This window comes from Lampris incognitus, chromosome 16, assembly GCF_029633865.1.
Source record: "Lampris incognitus isolate fLamInc1 chromosome 16, fLamInc1.hap2, whole genome shotgun sequence".
Classification (NCBI taxonomy): domain Eukaryota; kingdom Metazoa; phylum Chordata; class Actinopteri; order Lampriformes; family Lampridae; genus Lampris; species Lampris incognitus.
In genome coordinates, this window is record NC_079226.1 from 34,182,016 (window position 1) to 34,196,488 (window position 14,473).

A 14,473-nucleotide genomic window follows, 5' to 3' on the forward strand; every position below is an offset into this window, starting at 1 on the left:
CACTTTCAGACTTTTGATGCGCCTTAAAGGGAACCGGTTAGATGTTCGGCTCCGTGGCTCCGAGATGTGACGTGCGTAATTCCGTATAGTTTTCCGCAAACTACATATGTTTTACTCTACGATAAAGTTATCCGTTGGTTCCCTTGAAATGAGAGTAACGTCACAACCAGTTGACGTCGTAAATATGGCAAGGAACGTGAAACTGTATTCCAGCTTCCACCCCTTCACGTGGATACAACGGAAGTCAGCAATTATGATTTTAATAACGTCTAAGAAACACCACCGTAGGGCTGAGATTTCTATGAAGTCCCAAGATGTCCCCATACCATGCAAGATAACCCAGTGGCCAATGGAATGAATAGACTGCAAATACTGACCAATGGGAAGCGAGATCGTCTACTATAAAGCCAGATCCCAAGGCATTCCTATTATCGGAGAGCTGCGGGAACGGTTGTGGGTGCGCTCCTCGGCAGGAAAAATAGGGATCTTTGTATCTTCCCAAAGTAGTAGTAGTGAGCCTCAAATTCGGCGGCAACAGGTATGTTATTCGATTATAACTGTATTTCCCCCCACCCCCCGTTCCCATGCAACCAAACAATGTCTGGGGTTTTTAAGGATTTGGGGACTGCTAGATGTTGAAAATGAAAATTTTTCTTTTTCGATGAGCTAAGGTTGCACTGCAGGAATTGTCCTTTTCGATGGGTAAAATGACGAGTCGGAAGCCAGGATATGAGTGTTTATCAACAATTAATGCACTTTGCATGCACCTTTCAGTTCACCGTTGATTGGGGGGGGGTCATTTACAGCTTTAGCCACTATCTAAGCCCGCTCTGCAGCCCTCCAACATGCGCTTGGTAGCTTGCATTGCGGGGGTAAAAACGGTTATCGTCTTATTGATGAGCCCCGCTGATGTCTCGAGATGCTTTTGCTTTTTTTTCTCTCTCTCTCTCACCCGTTTCTCCTCCACTCCGTCCTACGCCCAGGGATCAGCCATGCCTTTCGGTAACACCCACAACCAGGTGAAGATGAAATATGCCTCCGACCAGGAGTACCCAGACCTCAGCAAGCACAACAACCACATGGCCAAGATTCTGACTCCTGCTGTGTACGAGCGGCTGAGGAGCAAACAGACACCCAGTGGATTTACTCTGGATGATGTGATTCAAACTGGGGTTGATAACCCAGGTAACGAAACAAAAAACAAGCGGCTTTTCAGCGCACAGGCCATCTGCTCTGCCCAGATCCGTTTGGCGTTTTCTGCGTGTGTAGGGGAGGGGAGGGGAAGGAGGGGAGGGGGCACTTTGCACCGTGACCTTGCCGATGGAATAAAACGACAACCCATTCGAGATGGTTTGATCAGCTGAAACGTCTAATTCTCCTCTAAATAGTCTCGACAGCCCATCCCAGAGTTTATGGCAACAGCTATTGCAGATGTACACGAGACAGGGAAAGAAAGAAAAAGAAAAAACCAGACATACCGCAGTTGCTGGAATTTCCAAAATTTAGTACCCACTTTGACTTATTTGGTGTTCGGAACGAGAAGTCTAAATCTCGGTTGGATGACCGCTAAAGAGGCTTGTGGCATAATTAAAGGCGTACCGTCTCAGCAGCCTCACACAGTACTTGGCAACGTTTTGTCCTGTGCCCTGCTGTTTTGGTATTCCACTGATTGTGACCTGTAAAGCCTTTTTTGAGAATGTAGCTCTGACAACCGGCCAGGAAATCATAAACCATGATAGAAAGGTTGCCCTTACTTTGTAGAATGTCTTTTGTTGTTTAGCTGTGAAACTATGGGCACACTGACAATCAGGAGGCTGTCAGCTGAGGATGAGTTCCCTGACCTCGGTCACCATAACAACCACATGGCTAAGGTCTTAACGCTGGACATGTACAAGAGACTACGAGAGCAGGATACCCCCAATGGCTTCACCATTGATGCTGTCATTCAAACGGGGGTTGATAATCCGGGTACTGTAATGTATAGTCTCTCCTGAGACCAAGCACGTTCTGAAAATGCCCAGATGATTCAACACTGACATATGAGGTTTTTAAGTTCCCGTGTCCTACAATAACTGGCTCTCTTGCCCCCCCCCCCTCCCCATTTCCAGGCCATCCCTTCATCATGACTGTGGGCTGTGTTGCTGGAGATGAAGAAACCTACGAAGTCTTCAAAGATCTGCTGGACCCTGTGATCCAGGATCGGCATGGAGGATACAAACCCACAGACAAGCACAAAACTGACCTCAACCCCAACAACCTGAAGGTACCATGGGACTATTTGCAATGTTAAGGTGTTAAGACTTGGACTGAGCAGAACTAACCTGGCATCCTCTCACCGCAGGGTGGTGATGATCTTGATCCAAACTATGTTCTGAGCTCCCGGGTCCGGACTGGCAGGAGCATCCGTGGCTTCTGTTTGCCACCACACTGCAGCCGCGGAGAGCGACGTGCTGTTGAGAAACTCTCCATCGAAGGTAAAAACTGAGTACCTTACATTTTTATTTTATTTTTTTTGTCCACTAATGGTTAATTTCCGTTCCGAAGTGTGGGAGTTGACCAGTCCAGGATTACAGGCCTCAACTACAGTCATTGTACATGGAAACATTGCTGAGGGATCTACTGTTGAATCAAGCCTCAGCAGCAGTGGAAAAGTACAAATTCACTGCAGTCTAAGGCTATTTAAATGACATGGCTTCACACTGCGGTGGTTACAATGAGCAAGCATTGGATTAAATCCCACACACAGGACGCTATTGAAGCCTGTTCATGCACAGCAGAGTGTGCCCTCTAGTGATAAAAGGCGTTATAATAAACGAGGCATTCTCAAATTTACCGAAGGGGTAAAAACTGTGGGTTTAGTCTTTCCAGACTTGAACTCTTAAATTCATATTAGTCATTTCCTTTTCCCCCTGCAGCTCTGGCCTCTCTGACGGGAGACCTGAAAGGGAAGTATTTTGCCCTGAAGAACATGACAGATGCTGAGCAGCAACAGCTCATTGACGATCACTTCCTGTTTGACAAGCCAGTGTCTCCTCTCCTGTTGGCCTCTGGGATGGCCCGGGACTGGCCTGATGCAAGAGGGATCTGGTGAGGACCATTTCTGAGTTACTAAGGTTTTCTTAAAAGAATTATCCTTGTATCAATTTCCAAGCGGGTGTCAATTTTCTTTTTATAGTATTTATGTAACTTGAAAAGAAATCAACTTTTCTCCACAGGCACAATGACAACAAGACATTCCTGGTCTGGGTCAACGAGGAGGATCACCTGCGTGTCATCTCCATGCAGAAGGGTGGCAACATGAAGGAAGTCTTCAACCGCTTCTGTACCGGTCTCACCAAGGTTAGTGGGGAAAGAATACCAAGCACCAAAGGATGTAGATTTCACTGGGTTGTTCTCTTACATCACTTCTGTTTGTTTCCTAGTAATTGCCTCCTTTTCTTCTGTAGCTTTTATACCAACAACCTTTAATACTTTGTGCTTTACTCTGTTCTCTTAGATTGAGACTCTGTTTAAAGAGAGGGGCCATGCATTCATGTGGAACGAACATCTGGGCTACGTGCTGACTTGCCCCTCTAACCTTGGCACTGGTCTGCGTGGCGGAGTCCACGTCAAGCTGCCCAACATGAGCAAGCATGCCAAATTTGAAGAGGTTCTCAAGAGGCTGAGGCTCCAGAAGCGTGGAACAGGTATAGAACTGGCTATTTGCTGCAATTCTGACTTGATTGTGGACTGCCGAGCCACACTGGAGTCAGGCCCAGCTACTAACTCAACTAAACCCTTTTGAGCAAAACTTGTACTAGAGTTTGTCTAGCAGTTCTGGTTATAATGGAATTACTGACTCTTGATAGGTGGAGTTGATACTGCTGCTGTGGGCGGTGTGTTTGACATCTCCAACGCTGACAGACTGGGCTTCTCAGAGGTAGAGCTGGTGCAGATGGTGGTGGATGGAGTCAAGCTGCTGATTGAGATGGAGAAGAAGCTGGAGAAGGGCCAGTCGATCGATGACTTGATGCCTGCCCAGAAATAAAACGGTTCTGATAACCTCTGCCCTGATCCTTGTGCCCCCCCCCTCCTTTTTTGTTTTGTTGTTGAAACGTTCAACTCTGTCCTGGAATGCACTCTGTATTGAAGAGCACTAAGCTTTCACACTGTTCTTGTAATGAGGATGGATTGAAATTAAATGGTTCTGGTTGAAGTCAAACTTGTAACTTTTTTTTTTTAAAATGCAAACCTATGCACAAAGGTCATGGCTGGGTAAACACTCATGCTGTTCCAGCAAGGATTTCCATTTTATACCTACCGCCAGATAATTTGTATAGTCAAGGTACCACTCACTCCATTCTCAGGTTTGAGTGTTTGTGACCAAGATTCTCCCGTGTGAGTTGTAAACTGATTTGAGAATAACATTTAGAAAGTGTAACATGGAATTTTGCATTTTTAAATTATGTAGGCCAGATGCACAATGTGCATGTTTCAGATGCAGTGTCTTTGGCTATGGGACAAACTACAGCAAAAAATACAATAGGCAATTTAAAAAATTTTTTTTTTATCCTAGACTCGCAGGTGTGGGCAACGTGATCCAGAAAGGGCGGGTGTGGGTGCAGGTCTTTGTTCCAACCAAGCAGTCACACACCTGATTCTATTAGTCAACCGACAGTCTTTGCTAAGGACCTTGATTTGTAGACTCGTAACTGCTTGGTTGGAACAAAGACCGGCAGCCCTTTCTGGATCATGTTGCCCATCCCTGTACCTACAGCGTCAGAGGCTGGTCGGTTACAATGCCCAATGCTTTGATAAAAATAGTTTGCACTCAATCACTTCTCAGGAGAATAGCCAATGGCATTGACAAGTGGTTATTGGAGGACTAGCTCCCAGCAAGACATCGTTGCATGCAAATCAGGTGTGCAGCATTTTAAGGTTGGCCAACGGGTTATTACGTAGTTGAAAATGTTTCACTGCCAACCAGCGGGAGAAATATTAAGTTGTAAAACGTTGAAATTTATCATTACATAGCTGATTCATAGAAGCCACATGGTGCAGAATAATGGAGGCTCTAATTGTTACTGCATTGGAGAATAACTATTTACACCAACATAATGAACATACGCTTCGTTTCCAGCAGACACTGAACCCTTGGGGGGGGGGGGGTCTTCAACATTCAAAGTCGTGATACTGTTCATATTTAATCCAAACGTTAAGCCTTTACGACTTTGTCCTCATGTTAGTGGATGTAATTAACTGCTCCATCTATATCCATTTTAGGGGAGAGCATCACCTGAGGTCTATTTCACTATGAAGTCCGTTAACATTTAGTAAAGGCATTGAAACTCATTATCCTGATAAGTGGCAATTAGATTTTTCTACCATTGTTTGAGGACTGAGTCAACTCTCGTCGGAACAGTGCATTTTACAATAAAACTCCCCAAAAGCTCTTAAGCCGCACATAATTACATCAATGCAAGCAACGTGCAAGTGCGGCACATTTCGTCGGCTGTGTGAGGGGATGAATGAACAGCGGGACACTCCTATCAAGTTGACAGACACTTTAATGAAGACATGAGTGAACCGCACCGTGTGGGTTACACAGACTTCCCATTACCTCTACTTTACCAAATACAAAAAGAGAAAGAAAAAAAATATTGTGTATTGCAGTGAAGCCGTCTTGAAAGATACATTATTTACACTGAAAACAAAACGCTACGTTAATCTTTTTTTTTTTCCCCCAGGAGAAAAAAAAAAACGTGATGAAATAAATAATACTAGAAATGCTCTTTTGTCCACATTCACAGCATGACAAAATCATATTCAACTCGTTAATGTCGACCCCACACGGCCATAACAGACTGAGATATTAGTAGGTAATTCAGTGATTATTGCCAAAAAGCCTTACTCTATACATAATATTCAATACATACTCTGTATCTTGTTTAGAAAAAAAGGACATTTGGAAACTGCTACTTGGATGATTGTACAGCTTAAATACTTCTAGATATATAGAATTATATATTTTTTTTCTTATGACCCTTTTGTTCATAACTTTAACTCGTTGGCAACTTTGGAAGCAATGTTTTTGAAAGCGATGGATGATCCGGATATCCTTTTGAACCTGACGCCGTTGAGGGAGAGGCGGGGCAGCTTGCACACCTCGATCTCCCACTGCACCAGGTTCTCGGCACGTCCATCCCCGTGGACGCAGAGCAGCAGGAAGCTCTCCTGCTGCTCGTAGTCGCAGTTGTTGGCATCGAGCACCTTGCGAATCTCCCGCATGATGTCGCAGGGCTCCATGGAGCTGGTGGTCCTCATACTCCAAGTGAATCTGAGGGAGCGGGGTTTACTGTCTTTATTTTCCCCCTTTTGATCCCCAGGTACATGGCGACTGTCAGGAAAAGGAAGAGCACACCGACAGAACAGAGATTAAAAATCGCACCCATCTGGATTCGGCTCTTGCCGTTTACTTGTGCGCCGCCAACGGACATGGACAGGGTAGAAAACTGAACGCCTCTCAGCCGCCGGCCAATGAGGGCTGACGGTTCACAGCCACCTTCAAATTTTACCAAGAATATTTCCTCTTTGAACTGAAAGGAGGACAGGCTGGCTTCTTGCCGCTATAGTGGCGGGTATAAAGAATACCTCACCAGCCACGGCTCAGAATAGTGGTCGTATGTGGCTGGTGGCAGGTGTTCATTTTCCACCCTGGACACACATCCATGCTGGATGAAGGGCAGGTGGGGTATTAATGCTTCTTTTTTTACAGAAAAGCAAACAACAACAACAACAATAAAAACAACAACAACAACATGCAATGCTAGTTAAAAGGGCAGCACAAAACACAGCACCATGCAAATTACTAGCAAAGACACTTCTGGCAAGCCACAGAATGAAGGAGTAAGAACCAAACTTGTCATTTCTCAAACCCTGCAGCACATTCAAACATCTCAGCACAAACAAGGCAGACAGAGGACGCCCTAAGCCGGGATGGGGGCAAGATGGTGGTCGACCGACATGACTGTACGTGGACAGGGGGAGAACGGAATTGAGGCCTACTCTGACCACCTCACCTTGAGCCCTCAAGTCTCCCGTTTCTCTCAAACTCGGTTGAGACTCTGGGGCACATGAGAAGACGGGAGGAAACAAAGAGGTAAAGATGTGGATTGTGCATTACAGAAAAAGTGTTGTCTCTCTCTTTTTTTTTAAACAGAAATTACAGTGGAAATAATACGCAGACATGTGCATACACACATACACACACACACGCAAGAGAGGGAGTACGGGTGATACTGAGTTGCAGCGAGAGGAACGCCATCACAAAAAACACAGTATCTGAGAATTCACAACAATTGGGGATGTCCTTCCATCGGGATGAGTGGTCTTGGGAGTGACAGACAGAATTTGATGGTGACGATCAGCCAAAGAATTCCATAATTCAATGTTTTTTGTGATCGCAAAAAATAAAAAAATGAAAGAATAAATAAAATAGCGCTACGGGACAAGGTTTTAGTCAACACCAAATAAGACGGAGATGCATCTGATGAGTTAATCTATGTGTTCTGACGAAACGCACACAATGACATGTTTACCCAAGCACACAGGTGACTTCCAGATACAAAGTAGGGCTGCACAATTATTCATGGGGAAAAAAATGGGACGGGTTATTGCGGCCACTCCGATTTCTAGGTCGCAAGAGGTGGCCATTTTGTTTCTGTTAGAACAGATTCAACTGGCAGTGTGGGTGGTATATTTACCCCCTCTTTTCTCCCAATTGTATCCGGCCAATTACCACACTCTTCCAAGCCGTTCAAGTCGCTGCTCCACCCCCTCTGCCGATCCGGGGAGGGCTGCAGACTGACCAGAGGAGGCGCTAGTGCAGTTACCAGGACACATACCCACATCTGGGTTCCCACCCACAGACACGGCCAATTGTGTCTGTGGGATGCCCGACCAAGCCGGAGGTAACACGGGGAGTCGAACCGGCGATCCCCGTGTTGGTAGGCAATGGAATAGACCGCCACACCACCCGGACGCCCCTGGGGTGAAGTATTTTAGCACTGTGTGGGAATCCTAGACCGATAAACCAAGTTTCATGTCTTTCATTTGATCTTTGGTGAGAAAAGCTTCAATAACAGCATCTCATTCCAAACCCCAGTTTCCAGAAAACTGAAATGGTGATCAGTTATTACAAAGATTTTTTTTTTTTAATAAAAGTTACAGCAGTTCATAGCCCAATTTAAACCCAGGTACAAAATAGTTTCTTTATCTACATTGTGCAGCCCTAATACAAAGAACTATACACCCAAGCAACTGCTGTGACATGCACACAGATGTGTTAATGCTGGTTTTGCTAAAGACGGACTAATGAAGACCATACTGGACTACATATAAACTTGTTTTTAATCAACTCTGGATTATTTTTGACAATATCATTAACAGGCGACTCAAATTCCCCAAAGTTGCTCAATGTTTCTTAGAGACACAATGTTCCTGTGTTGATGATGCAACAATGCAGAAGACGCTGCTTAGGGGCTCTGCAAACCAACAGTTGTGTGTCACTACCCTACGGAAAAGAGAGGAAATGTGTGCCAGCTGAGTGTCTTTTGAAGGAACTGATGTATGTCTTCCTCCGTCTGCTGCTACTTCACTATTATCATTACATATGTGATACAAAACTAGGTTCTTTTAACAAGACGGGCAGGCAACCAGCCACTACAGGACGCTAGTGAGTCGCTGATACAATACTACAAACATTCTCATCAGTTCCAAGCTAAAGTAAAATCATCAGGCTTTAAGCTGGCCAGGCTACACGCGGGGGGTCCCTGCTCCTCTGGTAGCAGCAGGTTTAGGTTGTCAAGCTCTCAAGCATGCACACAAGCCCTTAAGATGGAAAACAAGAAGGGTGGAGTAGGGAGTGATACATCAATCCCGAGGCTGCTGGGATTTCGTGGTTTTAAGGCAGTGGAGTCCAAACATGTGTCATTGTGGAAAGGGTCTGCATGTTTTCACCCCACCCAAACACTGCACCAGCTGACTTCGCCGATTAACACGCCGTCAGCCACAGACGGGAAGACGGGTGAGTGAAATCAGCGGGCGTAGTAACGGGTTACGATGAAAACCTGTATACACGTGGCTTTCCATGAAAGACGGTTGGAAACCACTGTTCTCGGGTATCAACAAAGGGCCAAGACAAGGACTGACACCAAACCGCGGGGCTGGGAGAGGGCTGGGAATGTGATGTTGAAATGCAGAGAAGGAACTGCACATGTTTGTGTGTCTGTGGAAGGTTTCACTTCCTCCATTTAACAGTCACAGAATTCTCTTGACTCTTTTCCAGTAGGGGCTGTGTGTATGTGCGTGCGTGTGTGTGTGTGTGTGTGTGTGTGTGTGTGTGTGTGTGTGTGTGTGTGTGTAGGGCCTGAATTTCAGTGCAGGATTGTGGGTATTGCACATAATTTCATTGATTCCCACAAGTCTATCACTTATAATGCGAGAAATTTCCACACACATTTACAGCAACATATAATGTTTAGCCAACATTTTCACCGGTGTAGTATGAGGGGCTGACTGGCTGGAAGTGGCGCATCAGACGGACCGACTTCCAGGTTAGACACCACGCTGGCACGTGCTAGCTCCCTCTCTCTGTCTCTACGAGCCCCTACCACTGTTGCAGCATCACTTGCTGGCAGATACAGACAGTAGACTGATGTTACACATGATACTGTTTCATGCAACTGAGTTTCATCAGAGTTGCATTGTGTATTGGCCTTTGCAATTAACTGAAAAGGTGCGAGAAACTTGGTTGCCTCAAGAAGAAACTGTTTCAACGAGGTTCATGCAACAACCAATCACAGCATACCTGTCATCTGATGTCACGTCACTCTGCAAATTTGACCCATTCTGTTCTGTTGGGCTTTTAAAACCCGATGTTAAACTCACGATAGAGCGACATCAATCGGCATGGACCTTCCATCCATCCATTATCCAAGCCGCTTATACCAACTGGGGACACGGAGATGCTGGAGCCTATCCCAGCAGTAATTGAGTGGCAGGTGGGGAGACACTTACCAGTCCATCACAGGGCGCGCGCGCACACACACACACACACACACACGCACGCGCACACACACACACACACACACACACACACACACACACACACACACACACACACCCCTAGGGACAATTTGGTATGGCCAATTCACCTGACCTACATGTCTTTGGAAGGAAACCGGAGCACCCGGAGGAAACCCACACAGACACAGGGAGAACATGCAAACTCCACTCAGAGGACAACCCAGGACGACCCCCAAGGTTGGACTACCCCGGGGCTCGAACCCAGGACTTTCTTGCTGTGAGGCGACCACGCTAACCACTGTGCCACCCAACATGGACCTTACACAAGGACATTTGTTTAAACTGTAATGTCCATGACAAGGACATTTTTTTTAAGATAATAAATCAGTTTAAGAAATACATTTGTTAATTTAAACAGTTCTGCCAGTTCACATTAAGGGCATACAGTGCTTCTGTCTTACTTAACATCATTTGAAATGTGTATCCATTCTGTCCTTGGTTACAAAATGTAGGCTGGTCAGAAATGTAATTAAATCTTCAATACCTGAGAAAGTAAGATGAGTATTTAAAGACTATTGAACAGACGTTCCATTTATATCTTTCCGACTAATCCGACTGACTGCTGCACATAGTTTTGACTGCACTTGAAATACCTAGTGTAACGGTTTAGGTGCACAAACATTACGCAACCCACAACTCATGAATGTAACCAAGTTGCGTGAAAAAGTTCCATGTGTAACGTCGGCCGTAGGAATCAGAAAACTGGTTTCTGTGCTCTGAACACGAAGGCAAGCAAGCATGGACCGCTGGCTAAAAACTTCATCTACATCAGCTGAAGCGGAACCCGCTCAGAAAAAAACCACCGGACCCCGAAAGGACTAGCGCAAAAGGCTGTGCAAGTGATGTCAACGTTAACAACAGCAAACCTCAGGAGCCTCAGACAGGTAATGGTAGCGTTATGAAGGTGAAGCAGCAATCCAAAGACAAGTTTCAAGCCAACCGGCTCCAGAATATATCCGTGGCTCAAACTTAACAAAGGAGACACGAGCTGCTCGATTTGTAAAATGTACAGCGCTGCGCCTTTTACCAACCAATGTTACAAAAAGATGAGAGAGACAACAAATGGCAACTATGTATATAGTTCAGAGAACCCCTTCAGTTGGAGGAGAGCAAGGAAAGGCAACTCGAGGTAAGAACAGGACATGATGACACCTGTAGTTAAGCTCACAAGTAGTATCCCTCCCAAAGAATATAACCCCCCCATGTGAAGCATTTAAGGGGGGGGATTTCCCCCCATTTGTAAAAATGAATTTCAGGCCCTATGTGTGTGTGTGTGTGTGTGTGTGTGGGGTGAGGGTGGGGAATGGGGGGTGGGGTTGGTAACAGCCCCTTACTCTATATCTTCATCTGTGACTTCCTACAACTCTCTATATCGTCCGTTCCTGAATCTGGAAAAAAAGACGGATGCTGAAAAAAGTGCATTTGCAATGATAGATGACAAGAAAAGGAGAAAGAATGAATACTTTATGTATGGCAAATAAAATGGAAGGACGAGGAGAGGAGAAGGTGAACTGAAGGTGAGTGCTGGACAAAAAGACTTACTAGGAGTCTTTGCTCCCTGGGTAGAAGGAATGGCAGGCCCTGATTTGGCCGTCTGCCGTTTGGCTGGGTCAATACTGACCCTAGGCGGAAAGGAAGAGCAGTGAGAGGTCAAAGGTTAAAGGGCACAGAAAGGTTAGGAAGACACAATTACAAACACACCAAAGAGAAAGGGAAGACAGGAGTTGAGGAGGTGGAACAGGAAGTGGCATGATCCCAGCTTCCTGAAAGCAAAAATAAATATGACATGACATAAATGACACCTGAAATACTCGATCCAAGAATGTGATGTTCACTTTTAAAAGAAATGAGATGGAAACCAACAGTCAAATCACAGTCAGAGAGACATGAGAGGTGAAAGAAGTGGTATGGGTGGAAAGTGATGACAGCCTGACTGATGAACCCAGAGCCATCTGCCAAGGGAAGATGAAAGATGCAACATTGATATTCCTGGAAAAGACAGTCTGCCAGGCAGCCACTAGATGGCGGCACTGTGCCTTATGATTTGACACCAGAGGGGGTCACAAAGCTTTCATAATAGCCTACAGGCAAAAATTAGCAAAATTAGTCTTTCAGTGGTGACAATGGGCGGAGTGGTAAACCAAGGTGAGCCACGAGCCAGACATAAATACATTATGACAGCGTCATGAATGCATAGTGGGCTTTTTAGCAGAACGTATTTATGTACCGGCCACCTACTGGCCACCTTGGTACATAACCAGCCATTTTTCCAAGGTCTACCTCTATTCTCCTAAGAATCTGATTCAGGGCAAAGCGGATTACTTGGTCAACACTTTAACTCAGCATCCCTGGGGCTGGAAGCGATTATGTGCCTTGCTCAAAGACACCTCTACAAGTCAGATGCCTAACATACACAGGGCTCCTAACAAGAGTCCTAAGTTGGAAGAATGGCCTCTCTAATCACTGGGCCTCCATGGCCCCACAGTGTATGCTCATCAGGTAACTGAACTATGGTCTCCTGCCTGAGGAGCAGGGATGAAGGCAGTTAAAATGACTTGGATCTAGTTGGCTGGCGAAACAGTGAGTCACCGGCCACTTTCAGGCAAGGGATGAACCACTCACTACAGTCACTGGACAAAACCAACCATCTTCCTGCTCCGAATGTGGAGTTAGTCAGACGGACTTTAACGTCAGTCTTTTGGTGGGGAAATTCCCTTCTCTTCTTTTCCTCCTTTCTATGGAGCCATACGTGGTTTTGGGTCAAGAAACAGAATAATGGTTGATTATAGTTCGGTTCTGAACATGACCGTCATTAACCATTCATCAAATACAGCCCAAGACAAGCAGTCCAGGAACACGAATGACTTCCAGAGCTCCCAAACTACCAGGTTGGGATAAAGGGAAAAAAAAACTTTTCTAGTGGGGTTTACTAAAAAACAAGGGGGAGGTTGTTGTCTCTCTCAGGCTTTCAATATAGCACATCACTACAACATGACAGCAACACGCCCCCCCCCCCAAATTTTGGGATAGGTCAACACAGGACTGACTGCCAAAATGAAATGATAAAACACACAGCAAAGACTCTGTAAAGAAAAAGGGGGGAAAAGCAACTAAAAAGATTTTTAGCTCTTCATGGCTCAGATATGGTCTCCCAATGTCTGTGAAGTCACATTATCTGCTCCTATGTAAACATGACTAAATGACCTTTTTTAACCATTAAGGCACAGTCTCTAGCTTGTAACTACACCAAGTTACTTAATCGTGTTCAATGGTTAGCATTTACAACGAAGTGGAAAAAAAATAGGATGCGGTCCATTTCAGTTGCAGAAATAACCCCATGCATGCTTTGATTAGAGGCAAGCTGTTTTTGTTGGCTGCTGATTGTGCAAGAGGTCACCACTTCACACTCTCAATAAGCCATAATTTAGTACAATCATAGCCACACTGGGTACGTTTACATTGCACCCTAATAATCTGATTTCAACCCGATTGAGGCACAAAAAAATAAAATGAAATAAATATATATATAATATATATATTACAGACTGTATTAACTGTCACGTAAACGCCTTAGATTATCTCCCCCCCCCCCTTTCTTCCCAATTGTACTTGGCCAATTACCCCACTCTTCTGAGTCGTCCCAATCTCTGCTCCACCCCCTCTGTCGATCCGGGGAGGGCTGCAGACTACCACGTCTCCTCCAATAGATGTGGAGTCGCCAGCCGCTTCTTTCACCTGACAATGAGGAGTTTCGCCAGGGGGATGTGGCGTGTTGGATGATCAGGCTATTCCCCCCAGTTCCTCCTCCCCCCCAAACAGGTGCCCCGACTGACCAGAGGAGGCACTAGTGCAGCGACCAGGACACATACCCACATCCGGCTTCCCACCCAGAGACACGGCCAATCGTGTCTGTGGGGATGCCCGACCAAGCTGGACGTAACACGGGGATTCAAACCGCCAATCCCCGTGTTGGTAGGCAATGCCACGCCACTCGGATGCCCACCTCAGATTATCTTAAAGAGACCAAAGTGCAAGCATAACCTGACAAGACAGACCTAGATTTCTGCTGGATCTCGAGGCTTATCTGGCCCTGTCATCACTGTAGTCTTGTTTCGGGTTTTTAAAAGGTGCTTATTTGTAAAGACTTACAGCGCCAACTGACCTGGCTGCAGACACCATGTTGAAAACTGTGTCACCTGCCAAACTGCAAAAGAACTTTCTGCTTTCAACACTGAGAACAGTAACAGTTTGCTCAAAGTGTACTATCAATGCATCAACGCAAACTATAAAGAACACTACAACTCCTGACAATGCAGACATATAGTGTGTGCTGGCTATGGGTCGGATC

At 45.5% G+C, this 14,473-nt stretch overlaps 2 protein-coding genes across 6 annotated transcripts in view; one reads left to right on the top strand and one right to left on the bottom strand.

Moving 5' to 3' along the window:
• The first annotated feature begins 421 nt into the window (after positions 1-421).
• On the top strand, positions 422-4,195 carry ckba (creatine kinase, brain a). Its single transcript, XM_056295247.1, has 8 exons — positions 422-538; positions 984-1,185; positions 2,109-2,263; positions 2,342-2,474; positions 2,916-3,087; positions 3,216-3,339; positions 3,497-3,686; positions 3,849-4,195. Exons 2-8 carry the CDS (start codon positions 993-995, stop codon positions 4,025-4,027), a joined length of 1,146 nt encoding a protein of 381 aa, XP_056151222.1. The 5' UTR covers positions 422-538; positions 984-992; the 3' UTR covers positions 4,028-4,195.
• A 1,333-nt stretch (positions 4,196-5,528) lies between these two features.
• Positions 5,529-14,473, bottom strand: part of mark3a (MAP/microtubule affinity-regulating kinase 3a) — a 53,453-nt gene continuing 44,508 nt past the window's right edge. For all 5 annotated transcript variants that reach the window (XM_056296405.1, XM_056296402.1, XM_056296404.1 and 2 more), the window contains one exon: positions 5,529-6,376. In XM_056296405.1, the coding sequence (XP_056152380.1) occupies positions 6,031-6,376 (346 nt within the window). In that variant the 3' untranslated portion in view covers positions 5,529-6,030. The remainder of the gene's footprint in view (positions 6,377-14,473) is intronic.

Bases quoted from the DNA above. Each gene is read 5' to 3' on its own strand.
- ckba (XM_056295247.1), top strand. From the start codon at position 993: ATGCCTTTCGGTAACACCCACAACCAGGTGAAGATGAAATATGCCTCC. The intron at 2,264-2,341 runs GTACCATGGGAC...CTCTCACCGCAG, and splicing joins TCAACCCCAACAACCTGAAG to GGTGGTGATGATCTTGATCC. The intron at 2,475-2,915 runs GTAAAAACTGAG...TTCCCCCTGCAG, and splicing joins TGAGAAACTCTCCATCGAAG to CTCTGGCCTCTCTGACGGGA.